Here is a 22,154-nt window from a genome sequence, read left to right as displayed (position 1 = left end):
CAATAGAATTTTCTAACGAATTCGATAGGTTTTTTCTACTAAATTTTTTCGTGCGTGATTTAAAGCAGAGTTAAAATAAAGGATAACAGAAAAATGAACATAGAAAAAATCTTATATAACTGATGTTAACTAATTATTAAGAAGAGGACTACATAGGTGTAAAACAAAGAAAAACATTAGCAACACCAAAGAGATAAATAAATAAATAAATAGGTGTTTCTCATACACGTGTGGGTACGAATATAACTTTTACACCTTTATTAACAAAATAATTTGTACAAAATTCATGAAAATTTACATCATTCATTTGTAATCCAACATTCCTCGTGAATAATTTATATTAGTTTATAACGAGTTGAAATATGAGACAGAGGAGACTCAAAAACGTAATGGATTGATTGGATTTTCGTAGATCTTTTTTCTCAATTGAAGGTGAAATTTTCCTACTGTTGACTGTTGGCACTTGCTTTCTGCTGCGCCTGGATGAACTCAGGATAGTCGATGTAGCCATCGTGAGTCGTGTCATCCATTTTGAGGATTGGATCTATGAGTGCAACTAACTCTTCGTCTGTGAATATCTTGTCACCAGCTGTCGCTTCGTGACCCCCGTGTGCTGGGTCCTTATTACCTTGTTCTATTCACAGAGAAATTATGAAGAAAATTGTCAAATTATGAAGATTATGAAGAATTATGAAATTTTTTTCAGGAAATCTCGAAATAAATAAAATGAAAAAATCATGAAAATGAATTTTCGATTTTTAAATCCGACTGTTAATGAGTAATTTGTTTTACTAATATGAAATTTTCTTTCAAACAAGAAAGATAAATGAGATAAATCTTGTTTAATTATCTCATTTATTCCATTTTGATTAATGTCTTTGTTTTCATTTCATTTTTTTTAAGTTTATTTCCTATAATGAAGAAAATTCGCTGGTCAGCATTTGCATTTAAACATCAGAACTTGAATGCAATTTTATTGTGCAATTGTGGGGGATTTCGTCAGTCGAGAAAGGGGAATCTGATGATTTTTTAAATTACCATGCCAATGAATGAGGGATTTAATTAATTCACAGCCATCGAGCTTGTTGTTGTTGTCGGCATCGTGCATTTTGAAATAATGAAACTGTAACTCCTGGTCCGTCATTTTAGCTGTGTCCATGGGCACTTCGAAATGCTCTGCAATGTGTCTGGAAACGAATGAAAACAAAAAATTGAGTAATTTCAAAATATCGAGGGAATGGAAATAAAGTGCTCACTCTTTCTCTTGAGCAATATTCGCTGTGTTGAGCAATTGCTGGGGGTTATGATGATCGGGATGGCCCGCATGTATATGAGGTACTTGCTGTTGATGAGGTACTTGCTGTTGATGAGGTACCTGCTGCTGATGGGGTACCTGTTGGTGCTGAACTGGGGGCTGTTGGTACTGCGAAGACATTTAATTAATTATTAAATCATCAGTGGCAATTTTATCGGAATTGGAGCTATTATTCACCTGCTGGGGAGGCTGATGATGCTGCTGGGGTACTTGCTGATGATGAACTTGTTGCTGTGGTGGTGGTGGCTTGAATAAAATGACAATTGAGGACATTTTTAGTATTTTTGGACATATGTGGGAGTATGATTATGTTAAAAATAAATAAATTTCGAAGGGAGGTGAAGTAAAATCATTAATATTTTGATTAAAACTCCTTTTAATTCATTTTAAATCCTTCAAAATGAGAAATAAGTCATTCAATTCCACTCTATCGTTTTCAAATTATTGGCTATTAAAATCCCTTTATTTAGCATTCCTCTAGAAAAAGTGGCGTAAAATAAACTTCTTTAAATCATCAATATCTCCTGACTAAACAATACGATTTAAACAAATCAAAACTCATTTCAAACCCAAAAAAAATACTTTCAGGATGAAAAAAAATTCTACTCAGTCAATGTGAACATATCGGCTCGCGAAATCCCTCCAAATTCGATTTAAACAAATCAAAGCGCATCTTAAACCCATAAAAACCGTCTTCAAAACGAGAAAAAAATTCGTTCAATTCCACTCTGTCGCTGTCAACTAATTAACTATCGAAAACAACAGAGCGATCATTAACGGCGCCATATGGATTCTCCAATCTCCATCCACATGTTTCAACCCCCAGGCGACCATCCAACCCCTCGCCAAGGCGATAAAAACGTCGACGAAAAAAAATAAATCAAAAAATGTCAGACAATCCTTCATCCTCCAACAACAGCGAATCTAGTCTAGTTCAATTTATCCTCAAACCTGTTGATAATGCTGAGGTGGAACACCCGGTGCGACCCTCTGCCCCTGTCCACTGACAGAATCCCAGCCAAAAGGTCCAGCGACAAACAGCCAGAAGATCCAAATCATCTTGTGGCTTTCTAAAAGCCAAGAAAATTAATCAGCAAACGAGAATAAAATCCGAAAGTGTTCGCAAGGTACTTTTGGCTTCGAGTGCCAGAGAAATTTCGTTTCTCTCTGACTGCACGTGTCGAACCCACATTAATCAGTGATAAAAGGCCTTAATTACCCAATTAACAGTCACGAAATCCTCGGGATATCTATCATACGTGTGAATCCCTCGAATTAATCACAATTGAAGGAGTCAAAATCGTCCGCCAGTGCACGGTATTTACGCTTGGTTATGTTCCAGTCGAATGTCTTGTTGTATGTGTGTGACGTGGACCTCTCTCTTGTCCGTGACAGGTGACAGGGGCATTTCCAACGAACAAAGTCGCCGGGGTGTGACGTCACGCCACACAGAAAACGACCCCTGTGGACGCTCGAGGAAGCCGCAGACGTCTGGACGTCCAGCGTTGAGGTTAAAAATATTAGTCTCCCTCGGATTGTTTTCTATAAATAGTTAGAAATTATAAAATCACATCCTTGTTGCTGAAAGAACAATTATTTCGAGTGGAAACGGCGGTTTTGGAGGGAGTAAATTTTTTTTGCAGTTATAAATGCGTGAAGTCATGCGATAACTCGCGTTCGTGGTGAATGTGGTTGTGTATTTGTGATTGATAATGGCGAAGCAATTGTCGAGTGAGTAAATAACATATTTTTGGGAATTTTTGGGGATTTTTTCGCGGGGAAAATGCAGTTTTGGGGGGTTTTCTTCGGGTTTTACTTCAAGGTTTTTGTATTTTTTTAAATGTGTTTTCGGTGTTGTTTTTGCGGAGATAGCGAGTGAGTAAACAAGATATTTTTGGAATTCACTGGCAAATTTCCTCATGCAGAACGTCAACAAGAAAATCGAGTTCAATTTTTTTTGCTGCATCGGTTTTACATTTCAAATTTTTAAAATTGCAACGATTTTATATTTTATTCAACCCCTCTTTAGTTCACTCATACATTTATTTATTATGGATCTTGTAATATTTTATTGAATGAGTAAACAACGTATTTACAACATTGCACTCTTAGTTCTTAAATTCTATTCTTTTTTTATCTGATAACTATTTTATCTGTTCAAAATTTACAAAGAAAATTAATTAAAATGCCTCTCTAGTTTCCTCCCAAGTAACTTCATTATTGTTCAGGTCATATTGAGTGAGTGAATGGAATATTTTTTAAATTACTTGAGAATTTTTCTTCTTAAAAAATCTCAATTAAAATTAATCATTTTCAATGGGTATTTGTTCATAGAAAAAAGTATATAGACCTTGATTTCTGTTTATGGAATTCACTCGGATTATTTCCACAGGAACTCTTGAATAAGGATTTTCCAAGTTATTTTTCTTGAATTTTACAATCAGAAAAACGTGAAAATCCAAGGAAAAAAATTTTGTTCCCTTCCCATTGCCTCATTTTAGAAAATGCATATAAATTGAAAAAAGTCAGACTACGCCCACGAATTTCTGTAGAAAAATCACAAACTATTGACATTTTTTAACCGTAAAACTGCTTAATCTTAAACAGAACTGCAATGGAATTCTCCCAAACCTTGCCTATCAATTTAAAGAAAGCGTTAATTTCTCTCTCAATTTTTCCCCCCGTCCCCCTCGAATTCCCCCGAATATCACCGAATTCCGCTAATTTGCAGGCTACTGGGTAAAATTTTTCACCAGTGCTGGATTTCCACTGGACGTAGCGACAAAGCATGCGGTAGTATTCTCGAGCAATCGAATAAAGCCAGACATGCTGCCAGACCTGGACAAGCCAAGTCTGAAGGAGATGGGAATCACCCTGATGGGTGACATGATAGCAATCCTCCGTTACGCGAAGAAAGTCTCCGAGGAGATGACCTGCGAGCGTTTTCTGGTGGAGACGAAGGCGATAACACCACCGGGAATTCCGAAGCCCACAAAGCCAATAGTTAAGAAGCCCTTAGTAATATCGAAGGTGTCAGCTGTGGCACGACCAGTGGCTGCCAAAGTCCCCAGCAAAGAGCCTGCCAAGCCCCTGAGAGTCACCAGTTCACTGCCAACGAGTGCTGTACAGAAGAGAAAAGTCAGCAGTGCTGTGCCCCAGGAGCCGCAGGTCAAGAAGAGGAAGATTGTGACGAAAGTCGTGGAGATTGACAGTGACAGCCAGGAGGAGTGGACGACGCAGATGCAGAAGAGGTTGAAGGCAACTGGCAATGGGACAGCTGTCAAAGCACCTCCGAGATCTCCAGTGAAGGCTGAGAGTGGCAAGAAGACGTTCGAGCTGAAGAGAACTGTCTTTGACAGGCTGGGGGACAGCTCTGTCACCAGCACCACCAGCTCCACTGGTGCCAGTGAGGCCAATCCCACGTTCAACATCACTGGCCTTGGGGACGTTCTCAAGAGGAACTCCAGTGTTTTTCATCGACTCGGGGACAAGGATGCCAAGAGGGAGGAGAAGTCTGCGGGGATTTTGAAGAATGGTGTGGCTGCGGGGAATGGACAGCTCCAGGGAATTCTCAAGAGTAAGGGCTCCAACTTGAGGGGGACTATGGTCAAGTTGAAAACGATCTCCAGTCCTGGAAGGGTTGGGGGGGGGACTATGCATGCGGATCATGAGGGGAGCAAGAGCAGTGTATCGACTAGTGTTAAGCAGCTGGTCAAGACCACCAAGGCCATGAAGCTGGGGGGACAGAGGAAGGTCAATGTCAGGAGCAAATTGGGTAGGTTTATTTTTTATTTTGGAAATTTTGGCTTTTAAGGGGTAGAATGCCGATAAATTGATAAATTTTTGAACAAATTTACTGCCGAAAGCTAACGATATTTTTACAATAGTAGTAATAATTTATTTTCCTTCGTACGTAAATTTATTTTTTTTTACATCGAGTCACTTATGCAATTAGAAAACGATATTTTTACACATCGAAGCACATTAATCTACAGGTGACGGTGAAGATCAGTGGGCTTTGGGTTCGAAAATGTTAACAACTTTGAGGAAATTTGTTTGAAAATTTCGAGGAAATGGTGGCCTTCTCTTACCCCTTAAGGGGAGTCTTGGCGGGGACAGTACAGTATTGTGGGAAATGAAAATTTAATAATTGGTCAAGCATTCAAGTTTCTCAATGAGAAAAGATAAAATTCTGGGGATAATACTTGGGAAATTAGTGGAAAATGGGTTCTAGAGGGAATAACTTGAAAAAGAAGTTGTATAGAAAGATTAAAATCTATTGAGTGTTTCTGTAGAATATTTTGTATTGTATGGAATATTATTATTGAAGAAGAGTCGATGATAGAGTTAGGGAGACAATTGGAATACGGTAGAAGCTTCTAGAAAATTTTTCGTACATGCGAAAAGAGAAGCTTCTCGATGCTTTTCAAGAAAGCTCGTTCGAAAATTCAGCCTCTAGGACATTCTGATCAATTTCGAGGTTTTTCTGCGATTTTCAGAATTTTATGGAACATTCTAGAATGTTCCCTTGCGAAAAATTGTTTGCTTGACCTTTGGATTTAGGAAATCTCTAGAACTTTCCGGATAATTCGGGAATTATTAAAATAATGATTGGAAAATATTCTTGAAATTTTTATTTTTTTTATTTTTTTTTAGAAAATTCTAGATTTTTCTTTAAAAATTGAGGATTTTTCCCATAATTCGAGAAAATTCAGGATCTTTCTGAAAAATATTTCGAGAAAAATTTCAGATATTCTTAAATATTTCAGTAAATTCTCCATTTTTTCAAAAAATGCGAGAAAATTGTCCAGGGGAAAAATAAAAAATAATTATTTTTACTGTTTTCCACCAGAAGCGAAACAAAATTCATAATTAAAAAATAATAATTAATAATTGCAAACAATTTAAAAAATCACTTTTATACAGCGAATATTAAAATTTATACTTATGAAATCCCCTGATTTATCAAAAATTTTGTATTCTTTCAGCTTCAGAATCGGGATCAGTGCCAGCGAAAGCTCGCCTGGGCACAGCAGGACAGAAACAAGTGACATTCAACAGAGTAACGACAGTAAAACACATAAAGAAGCCCGGAGTATTCAGCAGACTTGGGATTTGAGTGCTCAAGAATAACTACCTTTTTACGTGTTTTTTAAGTTATCTATTGTCCCCAATAAATCAATGATAGAATACCTGGAGGAATTTATTTTCATAAAAAAATCATTTTCATCTCTTCACGTGTTCCATTAACAAAATTAATTTCTCTGGTGATATTTCTATCAAAAATTTTTGATATTTGTACATAACAAAAATCGACATTTCTGCATTAATTCTTAAGATTCATCTCATCACGCTCATTTCATAGATTGTACGACTAAAATGTAGAATATGATCTAGGGTAAAATAAAATTGAAAGCTGTTATTCAGAATATTGTGTATTTTTTTTAATAATTTCAGTATTTTATCGTAATTACAGCATAACACACGTCACTATTCTTTTATAAAGACATTACCACAACTTACATGATAAAAAATATTAATTTCTCCTCCGATATCTGTAAATGTGGACAAATTAGAAAAATATTGTAGAAAGCACGCCCTCAAATGGAGAAATCTAATAATTATCACAGACAAATGATAAAAATGAGCAGTTCACTAATGCAGGATCGTTGAGAAAAATCATTCTGGAATGGATAGAGGCAGGATTTTTCATCGGTCAGATGAAAAAAAAATTTTACCATTTTTAGGAATTGAAAATAATATTGACGAGTGGTGGATGGTTGATAATTATTTTCACCTTTGGCTGCTGGAATCCCTGGAGCCGTTGACAACTCGATGGCTGAAACTTAAATGGCCGTTTGCAATGAGAAACTCATCTTCACATTTTTCAGTTAATAAAAATTGTCTCGAAGCATTTTTAGTTCAAAACAAATTGATGAAAAAATTTTGATTTTGATTTTTAAGTTGAAAGAAACAATTTCAGCAAATGAAAACTACTTTGACTCGAAGAATTAGAAAAATCATGGTGATACGTTCATACTCAACCTGTTTAAACAGCTGTTAACATATTTTCGTAACAAATATATGTTTTTTTAATTAAGAAAACGAATGGCTCCGAGACAAGCAATCCCAGCTTAGTGACAACTGTAAATATTCCAAAACAATGAATTTCAATATGTCAAGCGCTTGCGTCAAGTGATAATCATCCTCTCTGTTATTAAAATGAACCACATCCTGTGATTAAAAATACAATGTCCCAAATTTCAAAGTTCGTTCAGTGGAGTTCATTTTGATAAGAGAAACGATGACCCAACATGGTAAAATTGACGCCCACCTTTCACTTCAACATTATCGGTGCTTTCAATTCCATTACAAGGGGCACAATCGTTTATAATTCATCCATCTCCACCTAATACCCTGCAAAAGTAAAAACGTCCATAGAGTCTCGGAGGAGAAATCAATGTACAGAATATTTTATCGTAAAAAATGAAACAAATGCCTTAGATCGACGTCCATACCTTATCAAACAGCTTAGAGGCTACCTTAATTTATGTTTATAAATATTCGAATTGGCATGAACGAAAAAATTTCATAGGAAAACCTGGAGAATTCGATAGATAATTCTATTGAAAATTCCATTAATTTTTGAAAAAGGAGAATGTCATCATCTTTCTACTGACATTTTTTTCTCTTCACTGAAGAAATTGAACAAAAAAAAACTTTGAATTCGAAATCGAATTCTGTTCTATTTTCCCATAAAATCGCCCAAAAAAATTAAAAAAGCAATAGAATTTTCCTCCCAATCCCCCAGTTATTTCAATGAATGTTCCCCGCACCTCTGACACAATACAACTCAACAAAAACATTGAAAATAGCCTCAGCATTCAGTAATAAACCCCCAACAAAAATCAACGCTCCCCACACCCCTCAAGGGTCATCAGAGTTAATGCTGTTGAGATGGCAAATGGAGCAATACTCAAGTGAAATCTTCCCCGAATTAACGTGCAGACAAATCCCACTGCCATCAAGATTATCAAAAAGATTCTCCGGCTGTGGCTGCTCACTCCTGAACAAATCAATCCCATCGCTTCCATCGTTAGGCAGATCAAAAATATCAGTATCGAAGTCCCCCAACTGGCCAATGTCCACATCAGTTATCCCAAGCTGTGAATCTTCATTCGAATTAATAACATTGGGATTACCCACGAGGTCAACACCTCCCCTGAAGGAAGGATCACAATTGATGCCTTCAAAATTAAAGATATCATTAGTGACAATTCCATTCGAGTAACTGTGGTCAGACTCCACGGAGGACAGCAGAGTCTTGCTGGGCTTCTGATAAAATTCATTATCATTACCTGGTGCTGACGGCTCTGGCGAGGTCTTGGGGGTTCCCCCGAGGGCTGCCTGGGACCCTGGGAAGAGCTCCGAGTCCCAGTTGTCCTCCTCAGTCCTGCACTTGCTCCGCCTCAGGGACTCGTTCATCGTCCTCAAGAGGGTTGTGATGCTCGTGTTGTTGTTGATGATGCTCCTGAGGTAGGAGACCTCGGCGCTCAGTCTCTTCAGGTCAATCCCCTGCTGTTGCACGACATTGGCGAGGTTCTTGTTGGCCTTTCTGTAGTACGTCAGCTTCGTCTCGATGCTCTCCAGGTACTCCTTCTTCCTCTGACGATTCACCCGCGCCATCAGGGCATTTCTGTTGGTGCAGGGCCGCTTCGAGGGCCCCCGCCCTCGCTTTTTTCGAGGCTCCTGGGAGTTTGTCGAGGCTATGCTGGTGTCCCCTGACCTTGGGGGCTGGGAGAACTCCTCGGGGATGAAGTCCTCGTCGGTGGAGTGATCCTCGTACGATGAGTAACTCACTTTTCGCTTGCCAGTCATGGCTGGAAGTGTCTCGAAGTGTTTGGCAAGGGTTTTGGGGCGCGATAGGTTGACGTGGCTTCTGCCTCGGGAAATTGCGTTTTAACTCGAGGGAAGATGGAGGATGTCTGGGGTCTGAGGGGCCAGACCGTTACGGAAAACCCGAGAGAGGCGGGGCGCCATCATGGAAGGAGAGTGGGGTGCCAACGTACAAAAAAACGGGGTAAAGAGCTCATCGTAAAGCCAACGCGCCTGTGCAGAAGCGCGGAGTCTACTCTCCGCACTCTTCATTCACTCCATTTTCTTTCAATTCTGATAAACCGGCGATCAGTGTTTTATTTTTTAAGGGAAGAGTATTACATCGCCACATCATTATACGTAAAAAAAATAGGGGACACACTGGGATTGTAATAAACAATAATCATGGAGACGGAGGAGAGCGATCAAGACATCCTCAGCCGAATTTTGAGTGAAGCGGAGGTGGCACAGATCCCGGACGGCATTGCAACAAAATTGCGAACACATTTCAACGAAAACTTTGAGGAATTCATCACTGCTAAAGCTGTTTTTCAACATGGAAAGCAAAATTATGGTACGTGGGGCGGGGGAATGGCTAAATTAGTGCGCTTGGCTGAAGGTGGGGCATCCTAACCTCAGCGCGTCCACTCGTTTTTCTTCGTGATTGTTTTCTGTATTTTATTATGCTCCGGCATGGAAGATTATTTATTTCCAACGTTATTTCGATGGTTTTTCCATCTTCATGACCTTAAATATATCACAATTTCCAATGGATTTTACATCACGCAGGAGTCCCCGAAAATTGTGAATGTACAATCACAAAAAATGAGCATTTTCAGAGTATTTTCAATGAAGATTGGGAAATACGTCCGATGGAGAGGGAATTGTAAATGGATAATTCATCATGGCAACACCAATAAATTTGACTGCCATTGGAGACAGGAAATTATTAATTTACATTTTCTTCCCTATTGATTTTATTTCTTAATATTATTCAAAAATCCTCTTTGAAAATAAATAGTTATTTACAAGAAGCACTGAGTGAGGTGAATGTCAGAACAGTTGAATGTCAGTACTGAGGCATTTGGCGAGGTAATTACAAATGATTTTTGTACCTTGAAAATTTCGGGAAGAAATTAGATCATCAGATCACTATAAAAATGGCATCTAATAATGAGATGTGAAAGACCGTACGTTTCCTTCATTTTAAAGGTCTTTTTGACTTAACAATTATAATTTTTCTAGAATCCTGGTCTATACGAAACTAAATCAGTAGCGAAGCGGTAAACCCGGTGAAGTCGTTTTTTACTATTGGCTAGTTTTTGACGAATATCTCGGAATCTAAAAGGGATAGAAAGATTTTTGTCATGACCTTTTTTGTAGAGCCAATAGAGCGTTATAAAAAAAGTCATGAGAAAAATTTTGCTATCTCTCTTAGATTCCGAGATATTCAGCAAAAACTGGCTAATAGTCAAAATCGACTTGACTCGGTTTACCGCTTCACTACTGAAATGGCAGCTGAAGATTTCAAATAATGAAATTAACGAAAAATGAAAAAATATAAAAAACCTATAGCCCAAAAATCGTTTAGGGGAGGGTGGGGTAAAATGGACACTTGAGACTTTTTACAAATAATTTATAACTCAGAAACGAATTTATGAATTGAGCTCAGTTTAGGCTCGTCACAAAGGGAAAGACTTGTTCTTTGTACTGAAAAAAAAAATGATTAAATTTCATCAACATTTTAACCCCTCATTAATATTTAAAAAAAAGTCAAAAGTGTCCGTTTTACCCCACCCTCCCCTATTCATCAATATAATTGTTCCCAATTTGCAACAGAACGTGAAAATGTCCTCAATTTCCAGAGAAAAAAATTGAGAAACTGGAAAAAGACTGTCAAGCCCATCAGCAGGACTTGGATGAATGCAAAGGAAAGCTGGAGATGGCCGAGAGCTACGTCACCGCCCTCCAAGCCAAGCTCGACGAGGAGAAGGGAGAGATCCACAAGCTCCAAGAGTCCCTGAAGCACATCCAAAAGGAGAATTCCGATTTCCGACGCCAGCGAGACGCAGCAGTGGACGAGCGTGACACACTGCAGCTGCAGGCCGAGCGCCGAGACCACGAGGTGGAGCGCCTCCACACCGAGGTGAATTCTCTGTCCAGCCAGTTGCAGTCAGCAGTGGCAGCTAAATGCCATGCACAAGCAGAGTCCGAGGAGATAAAGAGCCAAGAGCTGAATCTGGTGTACAAGGAGAAGCGCCTGGAGCAGGAGAGGAGCCTCATCACCCAGCAAATGAGCTCCTTGGAGATAGAGCTGGCGAAGAAGACGTCAGAACTCCAGGCGACAAGATCAGAGGCATCAGCAAGGAGTCTCCTGACCGAGACTCGTCTTTCCCAGCTGGAGGAGGAATTGAGAATTTCAAACGACACTTTAATCCAACTGCGAGAGGTCAACGCAAACTTCCAGAAGAGGTGCGACGAGTTGACCCAGAAATTGGAGGAGCAGAGGAACCACGAGCTGTCGATGCACTCGTCTTACAGAGAGGAAATTGGTGCGCAGACGAGGCTGGCTGATTTGTACAAGGGAATGGCTGAGGAGGCCAATGCCAAAGCCGAGGAGTACACGAATGCTGTGAAGGAGCTCCAGACGATCGTCGAACAGGCGACTGAGCAGTATGGAAGCCTGGAGACAGAGTTCGCCCAATTTCGATTAGAGCACGACGAGATTCTGTTGGTGAAGACAACGAGGATCGAGGAGTTGTCTGGAGAGTTGGAAAAGGCCAACGAGTTGCTGGGCAGTTTGAAGCAGGAGAGACTGGACCAGGCGGTGGAGCAGCTGGCCCCAACAGCAGCCATCACCAGTAGAATTCTGAAGAAGGGTCTCAGCCTGACCCAGATTTACACGAAACTCGTGGACACTGTTAACGAGCTGACAGTCGAGAAGGAGGAGAACGACAAGCTGAAGGCCCAGATGGAAGTGATCCTGAAGGAGATTGAGGACAAGGCCCCAGTGCTCCAACGCCAGAGGATCGACTACGAGGCGGCGGTGGCCAATGTTGAGACCCTGTCGAGTCGACTGGACGAGCTTCTGATGGAGAACACTCGCCTCCAGGAGACTGCTGACGAGGCAACGAGGATATCCAGCCACCAGAGTCGAGAGAACCAACGACTGAAGACAGAGCTGGCTGATCTGGCTCGACAAGTCTGCTATCTTTTGAAGGAGGTCCAGGAGAGCAGAACTGGATCAAGACTCGCCACTGGGGACGAGCCCACCCCCATGGAGACCGACCTGGCGTCTTCCCAGCTCATCAGCAAAAGGCTGGTGACATTCCGAGACATCGAGGAGCTCCAGGAGAACAACCAGAAGCTGCTGTCAATCGTTCGAGCGTTGTCCTCGAGGCAGGAGGAAATCGAGCGCTCCCACGACGAGCTGCAGTCTGGAGAGCTGAAGGAGAAATTGGCTAGGTACTTGGAGCAGTTGAGCGAGATGCAGGCAGCCCAGGACAGGCAGAGCAAAATGCTGGAGGGGTTGATGAGACAGCGGGACATGTACAAGAGAATGTACCAGCAGGCCTCCAACCAGAGTCCAGGACAGGCGAGAGACCAAGAAGAACAGGCACTCTCTCAACAGGACTCTGAAGGCAACTCTGAGGATCCCCTCAAGTCCAGCTCTGAACAGTCTGAGAAATCCCTGCAGGAGAACAAAGACAGGATCGAAGAGCTCGAGGACAAGCTGTCTGATGCTGAGATCAAGCTGAAAGCCATCAGCGATGAGTACTCCACTTACAAAAAGGAGAAGGCAGCTCACGAGAAGATGCTGGGAGATGAAGTTGAGCGTCTCAGGAAGGAGGCAGACACCAATTCCACCAGGTGCTGTCGTCTCAAGGCTCAGCTGGACTCCTCCCAGGAGCGCTTCAACCTGCTGCAGTCCAACGTAGCGACCTACAAGTCCCAGATAAAAGCACTCGAGGACAGATGTGCGAATTACAGCACGACAATTGGCAAGCACGAGCAGAGCATCATGCTGCTGAAGGACGAGACGCTGTCGGCGCAGTCGAAGCTGTCTCGTGCTGAGGTCCAGCTTGAGAACCTCAGGCAGGAGAGGCAGCACCTGAGGGACAACGAGGGGCGTCTGCTGAAGGAACGAGAAATGCTGCACAGGGAGAGGCAGACCCAGGCACTTCTCAAGGCCGACGTCGAGTCCATAAAAGCCAGTTTGGAGAGGGCACAGGCTGAGGGACAACTGAGGACCGAAGTGAGGCTGGACGATGCCAACAGGGAGTGCGCTGCACTGAGACGACGTCTGCAGGAGGAGCAGGACAGATTTAGGGAGCTGTCGTCTCACCTCGAGCGACAGCTGTCGACGGCGCAGGAGAGGCTGGCGGAGGAGCAGAGTCTTGGGGAGCGGCTCAAGGCTGAGCTCGACGAGGCGAGGGCAGCGCAGGGGAGTGGGGAGCGCAAGGTGGAGGAGTTGGAGGCCAAACTCAGGGAGGCGATCAGCCAGTCACGAAGTAAACCCATCACTGGCGATGAGAATCTTGCGAAACGTCTTCAGGAGTTGGAGCTGCAGCTGGCTGGGGCCAATGCGGAAATTCGCTCGTTGGTGGAGCAGCTGAAGACTGCGAGACAGCAGAATCAGCAGTACAGCGACATTGCTGACAGCACGGAGACGCAGTTGAAGGAGATCACTGAGCAGTACCAGAGGCAGGTGAGGGAGCTGGAGGGGGCTCTAGAGGCTGCTAGGAACGAGGCTGGAGGTCTCAACAGGCGACTGAAGCAGTTGGAGAGCGAACTGGTGCAGTCGCAGAGTGGCCAGCAGGTCACTGACTCGGAATTGAGGGAGAGACTCTCCTCTGCTGAGGCCAAGGTCGAGGAGCTGGACGAGGTGAAGGGGGAGCTCGAGCTGCTGAAGAGTGATCTGCAGGCTGCGACGCAGGCGGCACACGAGGCTGAGGAGAAATACGCCAGGGAGATGATGCTCCACTCCAACGACCTCCAGGCACTTGCCAAACTGCGAAGTGACACTGAGAACATCTCCAAGACTGTCAGTGATTTGACGCAGGCCAGAGACGCCGCTGTTGCTGCTCTGGAGGCTGAGAAGTCCTTCAGCCTGGAACGAGAGAAGAAACTCAAGGCTGACGTCGAGGAGATGGAGAGGAGGATCGACGACCTCGACAAGCAGAATGGACTTCTTCATAGTCAGATTCAGGAGTTGAGCGATAAAACAGCTATCATGCAGAGCAGCAGGACGTCCCTTGGGGGCGAGCAGGAGGCCATGGACACGAGTCTCGAGAACAGGAGCTTCGTGGGGGAGGAGGACTCCAAATCCACCGATCAACTCCTCAAAATCATCAAATACCTGAGGAGGGAGAAGGACCTTGCTGTCACGAAGCTCGATGTTCTTCGTGCTGAGAACATGAGGCTCAAGTCCCAGGTGGAGAATTTGGAGAAGAGGGTCAAGGAGGCTGAGGAGGCGGTGAATTCCCAGAGGGAAAAATCGGATATCGACGTTGCCACCACTTCGAAGCATGCTGAACTCCTCAGGAAGGTGGAGACACTCAATGCCATTGCTGACTCCAACAGATTCCTTCGTGAGGAGAGGGACTCACTGTCAGTCAAAGTCACAGAGTTGTCCTCGCAAATATCGATACTGTCCGAGGAGGTGGTGCCACTGAGGGAGCAAGCGAGAGACTTCACAGCGAAGACTGAGCTGCTGTCCCAGGAGAATGCTGGACTGAGGAGTGAAGCCATGAGGTGGAGGCAGCGTGCCAATGCCCTGGTGGAGCGAGCCAACAAGGCCAGCCCCGAGGACTGGAGGAGGCTCCAGACAGAGCGTGAGAATCTCAGCAAATTGCTGACTTCAGAGCGCGAGATTCACGCCAAGAAGATGGAGGAGTTCAACGCCCTGAAGGGGGAGAAGGCGAAATTGGAGGAGCAGATCGTCCAGTTGAACAGGCAGATCCAGACTCATGGGGAGGAGGCAACGAAGGCCAGCGAGGAGGCACGCAAGCTCGGCCAAGACCTCAGCGAGGCCCTGGCAGACTCGACATCAAAGTCCAACGACCTGGCGTCCTTGAAGAAGGAGTTGGACAGCAAGGAGGCTGTCCTCAACGACATCAAGAACAAGGAGCTCCAGATAAGGAAGATTGCTAAGAAGTACAAGATGCAGTACGAGGAGCTGGCGAATCGCAAAGCTGAGGAGGTGCCACCAGCGGCGAACCCTGAGGAGGTTCAGGCGACTCAGGAGAGGGAGGAGCTGCTGCGTGAGGAGGGGCGCAGGGAGATTCGCCAGAGGATCACCGAGCTGGAGGGCCAGATCGAGGAGCTGACGACAACGGTCACCACACTACGTGAGGAGGCCGAGGGGCTCAGAAGGGACATTGAGAATTTAAACAGAACGAGCTCTGAGAAGGAGGAGAGGACTACGAGGCTGCTGAAAACAGCCAAGACTAGGATAATGCAGTTGACTGAGTCCAAGTCCAAGTGTGAGAGGGAGCTCACTGACCTGAAGGAGAGAATGGACTCAATGTCGAATGACAACGAGCAGAGCGAGCAGAATGCCAGACTGGTGGCGATAAAGTCGCAGCTTGAGGGGAGGGTCTCTCGGCTGGAGCACGAGAAGGCTGAGATAAATTCTGAAAAGGAGACCCTTCTGCAGAGGGTGGGGCAGCTGCAGAGGCAGCTGTCAGCTGGGGTCAGTGGAGTCTCGGCGACCAGTGAGCCACCAACTGCCAATATCAAGCCGATGGCGTCGGCGAGGGCTGAGACACCTCTTGCCAGCATCAGACCGTTGAATGTTCAGACGAGAACAGCTGCTGTTCTACCCACGACTGCGAGCAATCCAGTGCTGGTGGCCCCTCAGCAGCAGCAGCAGCAGCAGGTGGTGCACACCACTGAGACGAGCTCCCCCACCAGCAGTCACACCGATTATCAACCGAGCACGAGCACTTCGGTCTCCCAGGCCGGGCAGTCGAGCCTGAGGCAGCTTGCTGTGCAGCCCCAGCTGAGCGAGTCTGCTGAGTCCACCCAGAGGGAGGAGTCTGAGAATTCCGATAATGGGCAGCAGGTGCAGCAGCCCCAACCGCAGCAGCAGCAGCAGAGCTGCCAGAATCAGCAGAGCCAGCAGCAGCAGGGGCCGAGCCAGCAGACGGTGCAGGGTCAGGATCACCAGCAGCCTCCGCAGACGGTGGCCCTGGTCAGCCCAAGGATTGAGCAGCAGAGCCTCCAGCAGACCCAGCAGACCCCTGGGGACCAGCAGCAGACCATTCCCAGTAGCTCGACGCAGTCTGTCAGCACCTCCCAGAGCTCGGGGCACAAGAGGCCCAGGACCCTGGAGTCCCCTGCCTCGGGGTCAGGAGTGGTCGAGGGCACAGACTTGAGGACCGACCAGCCCAGCCCCAAAGCCAAGAGGATCCGCACGCAGGAGATGCCCACTGCCACCAGTGGGTCTGAGGTCGAGTACCAGGTGCCCACGTCGAGCCAACGAGACCAGGACGAGGAGGCTGAGGACGAGTGCGTCGTTGTGGATTGCGACGAGGGTGGTGGGCACAATCAGGCCCCCGAGGAAGAGGAGTTCGATAATGATCCTTACGGTGAGATGGAGGAGGACGAGGAGGACGAAGAGGAGGAGGAGGAGGAGCTGCCCTACGGTGTCGAGGAGGAGGTCGAGGGTGACAACAACGAGGTGGAGATAATGGAGGAGGACTCCAGGAGTGTTCAGGTGCCCAGGCAAGCCCAGCAGGCCATTCCCACCGGTCAACCCCAGCAGCAACAGCAGCAGCAGCAACAGCAGCAGTCTGAGGCCATCAGCAGTGCTGGGCCCACTGGCGAGCCCCCGACGTTCGCCTCGAGGTCTTCCAGGGGGATAGCCCCAATGCCACGACAGCAGCAGCACTTCCTCCTCCCTCAGCAGGGGTATGAGGATGGGGGGGACGACAGCATTGTCCCCAGCACTCCGACACTGTTCGTTCCTCGAAGGGGCGATGGGTTTGGCGAGGCTGTGAGCTCCCCTCAGGTGCCTCAGGGTCGATTCACCTTTGGGGACTCGGCGCCCTCGTCAACTCCATCAGTCACGCCCACTGGTGGCGCCACTGTCAGGACCATGTTCGATGCCTCCGGCTCTGGGGTGGCTCAGGTCGTTCAGGAGGGCATGGACGACACCAGGATGGACTTAACGCAGTTGGAGGATGGGGGCACTGGGCGAAGTGTGCCGACTACGCCTCTGCAGGTATCACCAGCTGCTGATATTCCACCTTCGACCTCTGGGGGCCAGATGGAGGAGCACGAGGCACCTGTGACGGGATCCTCCGCTATTCCTGGGTCTGATCAGGGTGTCGAGGGAACTGCTGTTCCCAGCATTCGTGTCACTGATGAACAGGAGAGTGAACTCATGGAGGCTGTCTCAGGGTCGAGTACTGCACCTGGGGTCAGCTCTGATGGCGTCAGCTCTGAGAGCGATCAGCAGACCAATGATCCGTCGGGATGTGGCACTGGGGGCTCGGTCGATGAGGATTCGGTGGAGGGCCCTGGTGACGAGGGCGAGGGCGACGAGGAGGAGGGACGGGAGGCTGAGGCCTCACCGTCCAGCAATGTCAGGCAGAGGAATACTGTCACTGCTGGGGTCAATGCTGCTAATATCATCTCTCCGGAGGAGACCAGGGGGGCTGTCACCAGGAGGTCGGCCAGGGCTGCGGCCCAGCAGTACAGGGGCAACCCCAGGGGCACCAGGACACCCATCACCTGGGGGAGTCAGGGGCCTGCGGGACAGACTTCCATGAGGGGAGTTCCGACGAGGGGGACTGCTATTGATGGAACGCGCGGCAGGAGCCCCAGGGGCAGGAGGGCTAGGCCTAAGTACCCATTCCCCAGATATTAGGGAAAATAGGGAGTCGGGGTAAAATGGAGGGGGGGCGATTGATTAAGGAGGACGTTTGAGGGCGTTTGGTTTTTTTATTCTTGAAGATTATATTTTCTTATTGGTTCTTTTAATTTTTTGCGTATTTTTTAGAGTGAAACGGTTTTGATTAGTAGGAATTTTGGGGGTTTAGAGATGAGATGGAAGAGGGGAAAATGCGGATTATTTGAAGGAAATGCACAAATATTTTCGGCTCTGATGACATTAATTTGATTTGAAACAAATGTCGGGGGCAATTTTTCTGAGATTAATTCGTTTCATAAGTAAATTACAGTAGTGGATTTTTTTGTGATGAGAGATCCAAAAATATTCGTCTTTTTTTTATTCTTGAAGATATTGTTTTCTTATTGAATTTTTTAATATTCTTCATATTTTTCCGAGCGTGAAACGGTTTTGATTATGAGAAATTGTAGAGGGATGTCAAGAGACGAAAGAGAAGAGATGAAAATGCTGATTATTTAAAGGAAATGCACAAAGATTTTCGACTCTGATGACATTAATTTGATTTGAATCAACTGTTTTCTGGAGAAATTTTTTCTGAGATGAATTCATTTCAAAATATCCATGTTTTTCGAAAACAAAATGAATAAGAAATAATAACAAATATTGTGGCACGTGGATATTACTAAAATGAGACCAAATTCGTCTAGCAACATGTGTGATGATTTGGCACGGTCCATTTTACCCCACCCACCTCTATTCATAGACTTTTTTACGAATAGGCATAAGTTTTTGACATTTGACAAAGTTTTCTCAATTACCTTCCATTCCAATTCACGGCTTTTCATTTCAATTTTTCTTTTTTTTTCATGTTTAAAGAGATTTTCGTCTCAGGTAATAAGATACTGCGCATTTATTACGACTATTATTATTATTCTTGTGAGATTTTCCATTCAGTGGGGAGAATTCATGGTAAATGTAGAGTGAGGAGGATTAGATTTGAGAAGTGAATAAACCACGTGTATATAAAGAGAAATGTCTGTGTTCGTTTGATTGAGCAATCCTTTCCCTAGATTTTCCTTGAAAAAATCGTAAAACGGTAAATAGTAAATAGGTATATCTTCAAAAAAAAATTTCTAAGATTGTCTCTATATTTTCCATAGATAATGTTTATAATATTCCCCAGCGATTGAAAAAAATTCTAAGCTAGACGTTTGAGGTGACAGAGTTTTGAGTTCTTTGATTTTTCATCGAGACATCAAAGTTTATCCATATTTTTTCATTTAGGAGGAAAAAACTTGCGACAAAACTTGCAGAATTCACAACAGAAATGACATTTTTGTCGAACGTGAGTCATCAATGAAAATGATGGACTTGAGATGGGGAAAAAGATGAAATATCAACGATTGTCTCTATATTTTTCATAGATAATGTTTATAATATTCCCCAGGTATTGAAAAAAATTCTATTCTAGACGTTTGAGGTGACAGAGTTTTGAGTTCTTTGATTTTTCGTCAATAAATCAAAGTTTATCCATATTTTTTTCTTTTATGAGGAAAAAACTCGCGACAAAACTTGCAGAATTCACAACAGAAATGACATTTTGTCGAACGTGAGTCATCAATGAAAATGATGGATTTGAGGGGGAAAAAAATAAAATATCAAGTAATTAAAAAATCGTTATCTTCCTTAATTAATAATTCATATTCTGCATAAATATCTAATCATAAATACAAACGACGATGTAATAAATAAGATGAACAATGACAATACAAATTCTCTTATGAAATGCGTTTTGCTGGCAAGAAACATGCGAAAAATAGAAAAATAAATGAATAAATAAAAATTAGTCACTCATTCCCATCATTCACAAATAACATAATGATCGGGGAAATATTCCATTGAAATAAAATTCCTAAATTCTCGCGTCCAAAATGTGATGAAAAAAAAATCGAAGGAATTGTTAAGACATCCGTAAACTCATTTTTAACTCAACGATAAAGCGCCAGGCGCCGACAAATTCTCCATGGCAATGTGCCAAAAATATTATTCTATCTCTGATTTCTCCTGTGTAATTCTGTTAACACTGAAAATTCTTAGACACCTGAAAGCCATTCTCATTCCTCAACGCGATGCATTCACACACCAGCCTCCCAGCAATCTTCGCAATTTACTTTCATATAATACCTGATATGTCCGAATGTTGAAGTGGAAATACAAGTTTTTTCAATTAAAAAACTAATTACTAGAGACTCACAGCCGATAATGAATCCGGTGAATTAAATCCCGATTGGTATTCGAATAGATCCGAAATTACTGGGTTTACAGGGAAAAATGATGAGACATTTTTTGTAGAGAATTTCCTCAGCTACAAAAAAGGTTCAATGTGTTTTTTCCTTAAACCCAGTCAGCGGCGAAGCGTTGAAACGGTTCAAGTGGATTTTTAATATTGGCTATTTTCAGGGGATAGCCCGGAATCTAGGGGAGATGGCAAAATTTTTGTTGAGACCTTTTTTGTAGAGCGAGTTAAGGACTATAAAAAAGGTCATTACGAAAATTTCGTCATCTCGCTTAGAAATACAAAGTTATCATTTTTTTAAATATTCGTTGTTTACGGGATAAATAGTTAAAATTGTTTAAACTTTTGGAAACCTTATTTGTCGGGCATGAAATCGATTTCTGTTAAAATTCTGAATGTGAATAAATTTGTTACGATTTTAAACAAATGATTTTTCCAACGAAAAATTGATTGTTCCTAAATTATTCACAGAAAATGCCCGTACCTTTCAAAAACTGCACTTTCTAAATAATTCCACCAATCTCCCTCCAAAACTAAACTCAAATTTTTCTCACATTTTTAAAATGCTTTAAAACGCATCCATATCGATCTTGAAATTCAGCCCACGAAACTTTAAACAACAGAACCAATCTAAAACCCCCGAAAACTTATCATCAAATCGGGCTCAACCGAAACCTTGGACTCGAAAATCAGAGAACCATCCCCCAGGAAAAAAAATAGCCGAAGCACGAGGGCCTCCCCAAACCGTTTCCCGTGCCGCCCCTTCCTCCCCCGAAATCCCCCCGAAGACGTTCACCTCGTCCACTAATTCCATTTGCTCACCAGCCCTCACCCGCACCCCTCCCTCCGCAATTAGCTATTCGAGTCATCGTAAAGCGAGATGTTCGGTTTGAGCAGTTCAAGCTGATCGCGATACGTCTTATTAGCGGATCGGCATTCGCACGAGGTGTGCTGCTCGACCGTGATCCTGACGAACTGCTTGGGGCCCTGGACCTCCTGCTTGAATATCTCGATCTCCTCCTGGGCATGAGTCTTGGGCAGACACGTGAGTGCTGGTGACTCGCAGCAGCCGGCGTGTCCATCGCAGCGTTGCACCACCAGATAAGCCGGCGTTATCGTCGGGAAAGACGCCGGGGGTATGTGCCCCTGCTCATGAAGCAGATCCAGAATGTGATAGGTCCTGTTCTGCGGGCCCTTGCAGGTGAACCCCCTGCACCTCTTCATGGCCTCCAGCCGGAAGACCCTCTCCAGCACATTCGCTTTCCTTCCCTTCGGCGCTGCCACTGTCCTCCCCAACACCTCCACCGTGTTGCCCATGGCCACCAGAATAATCAACAGAACTCCCGCACTCGAGACGCCTTGCGAATATCTCTTCATCGGCATTTTGCCTCCCCGATTTTTATCGTAATATTTACTGTAATATTGAAGCGCAATCCACAGCGAATTCTATTCGAATTCTGCCCGCTGTTCAACGGATTCAGATCGAGACTGAGAATTTCCTGAAGGCAGACGAGTATTTATACAACTTGATATTCACTTCCCCCGCGCTTCGGTTTATCTGGGTTCGAACCGGTACGGCCGTACGCCGGCCGTGTACTCACGTAGGATAAAATCTAATGATTTTATTTTTCGTTGCAAAGAACAATTCTTTCCCTTTGCGATGAGCCTAAACTGAGCTCAATTGATGAATTTGTTTCTGAGTTATGAGTAATTAAAACAGAAGTCTAAAGTGTGCGTTTTACCCCATTCTACATGATATTCGGATGCTTCTATACGGATATTTTTTATACAAATTATTTTGATACGATTTC

At 44.2% G+C, this 22,154-nt stretch overlaps 5 protein-coding genes across 6 annotated transcripts; 2 read left to right on the top strand and 3 right to left on the bottom strand.

Annotated features, from left to right (window-relative positions):
• Positions 1-229: 229 nt before the first annotated feature.
• LOC107039983 (multiple coagulation factor deficiency protein 2 homolog) lies at positions 230-2,690 on the bottom strand. Its single transcript, XM_015259869.2, has 6 exons — positions 2,535-2,690; positions 2,267-2,385; positions 1,493-1,561; positions 1,257-1,423; positions 1,039-1,187; positions 230-634 (listed from the first exon to the last, which is right to left on the bottom strand). Exons 2-6 carry the CDS (start codon positions 2,372-2,374, stop codon positions 444-446), a joined length of 684 nt encoding a protein of 227 aa, XP_015115355.1. The 5' UTR covers positions 2,375-2,385; positions 2,535-2,690; the 3' UTR covers positions 230-443.
• Positions 2,691-2,780: 90 nt separating this feature from the next.
• On the top strand, positions 2,781-6,744 carry LOC107040077 (uncharacterized protein C19orf47). Its single transcript, XM_015260006.1, has 3 exons — positions 2,781-3,046; positions 4,047-5,090; positions 6,304-6,744. Exons 1-3 carry the CDS (start codon positions 3,028-3,030, stop codon positions 6,432-6,434), a joined length of 1,194 nt encoding a protein of 397 aa, XP_015115492.1. The 5' UTR covers positions 2,781-3,027; the 3' UTR covers positions 6,435-6,744.
• On the bottom strand, positions 6,733-9,367 carry LOC107040078. Of its 2 annotated transcripts, XM_015260010.1 has the most exons (3): positions 8,674-9,367; positions 7,650-8,562; positions 6,733-7,459 (listed from the first exon to the last, which is right to left on the bottom strand). In XM_015260010.1, the coding sequence occupies exons 1-2, from the start codon at positions 9,191-9,193 to the stop codon at positions 8,243-8,245; spliced, it is 840 nt and encodes a 279-aa protein (XP_015115496.1). In that variant the 5' UTR covers positions 9,194-9,367; the 3' UTR covers positions 6,733-7,459; positions 7,650-8,242. The 2 variants fall into 2 exon arrangements, with proteins under 2 accessions (XP_015115496.1, XP_015115493.1); XM_015260007.1 differs by having other exon boundaries at positions 7,650-9,367.
• Positions 9,368-9,440: 73 nt separating this feature from the next.
• LOC107040055 (nucleoprotein TPR-like) lies at positions 9,441-19,074 on the top strand. The gene is made up of 2 exons (XM_015259973.1): positions 9,441-9,764; positions 11,056-19,074. The coding sequence occupies exons 1-2, from the start codon at positions 9,596-9,598 to the stop codon at positions 18,063-18,065; spliced, it is 7,179 nt and encodes a 2,392-aa protein (XP_015115459.1). The 5' UTR covers positions 9,441-9,595; the 3' UTR covers positions 18,066-19,074.
• Positions 19,075-20,750: 1,676 nt separating this feature from the next.
• Positions 20,751-21,818, bottom strand: LOC107039997. The gene has a single exon (XM_015259885.1). The coding sequence runs from the start codon at positions 21,724-21,726 to the stop codon at positions 21,196-21,198; it is 531 nt and encodes a 176-aa protein (XP_015115371.1). The 5' UTR covers positions 21,727-21,818; the 3' UTR covers positions 20,751-21,195.
• Positions 21,819-22,154: the final 336 nt, after the last annotated feature.

This window comes from Diachasma alloeum, unplaced genomic scaffold (genome assembly GCF_001412515.2).
Source record: "Diachasma alloeum isolate Michigan unplaced genomic scaffold, Dall2.0 Dall_scaffold_00315, whole genome shotgun sequence".
NCBI classification, from domain to species: domain Eukaryota; kingdom Metazoa; phylum Arthropoda; class Insecta; order Hymenoptera; family Braconidae; genus Diachasma; species Diachasma alloeum.
Note: the sequence above shows the minus strand (reverse complement) of the source record. Positions and strands in the feature narration are given on the sequence as shown.

Bases quoted from the DNA above. Each gene is read 5' to 3' on its own strand.
- LOC107039983 (XM_015259869.2), bottom strand. From the start codon at position 2,374: ATGATTTGGATCTTCTGGCTGTTTGTCGCTGGACCTTTTGGCTGGGAT. The intron at 1,424-1,492 runs GTGAATAATAGC...ATGTCTTCGCAG, and splicing joins ATCATCAGCCTCCCCAGCAG to TACCAACAGCCCCCAGTTCA. The intron at 1,188-1,256 runs GTGAGCACTTTA...ATTCGTTTCCAG, and splicing joins AATATTGCTCAAGAGAAAGA to ACACATTGCAGAGCATTTCG.
- LOC107040077 (XM_015260006.1), top strand. The intron at 5,091-6,303 runs GTAGGTTTATTT...GTATTCTTTCAG, and splicing joins CAATGTCAGGAGCAAATTGG to CTTCAGAATCGGGATCAGTG.
- LOC107040078 (XM_015260007.1), bottom strand. From the start codon at position 9,193: ATGACTGGCAAGCGAAAAGTGAGTTACTCATCGTACGAGGATCACTCC.
- LOC107040055 (XM_015259973.1), top strand. From the start codon at position 9,596: ATGGAGACGGAGGAGAGCGATCAAGACATCCTCAGCCGAATTTTGAGT. The intron at 9,765-11,055 runs GTACGTGGGGCG...CTCAATTTCCAG, and splicing joins ACATGGAAAGCAAAATTATG to AGAAAAAAATTGAGAAACTG.
- LOC107039997 (XM_015259885.1), bottom strand. From the start codon at position 21,726: ATGCCGATGAAGAGATATTCGCAAGGCGTCTCGAGTGCGGGAGTTCTG.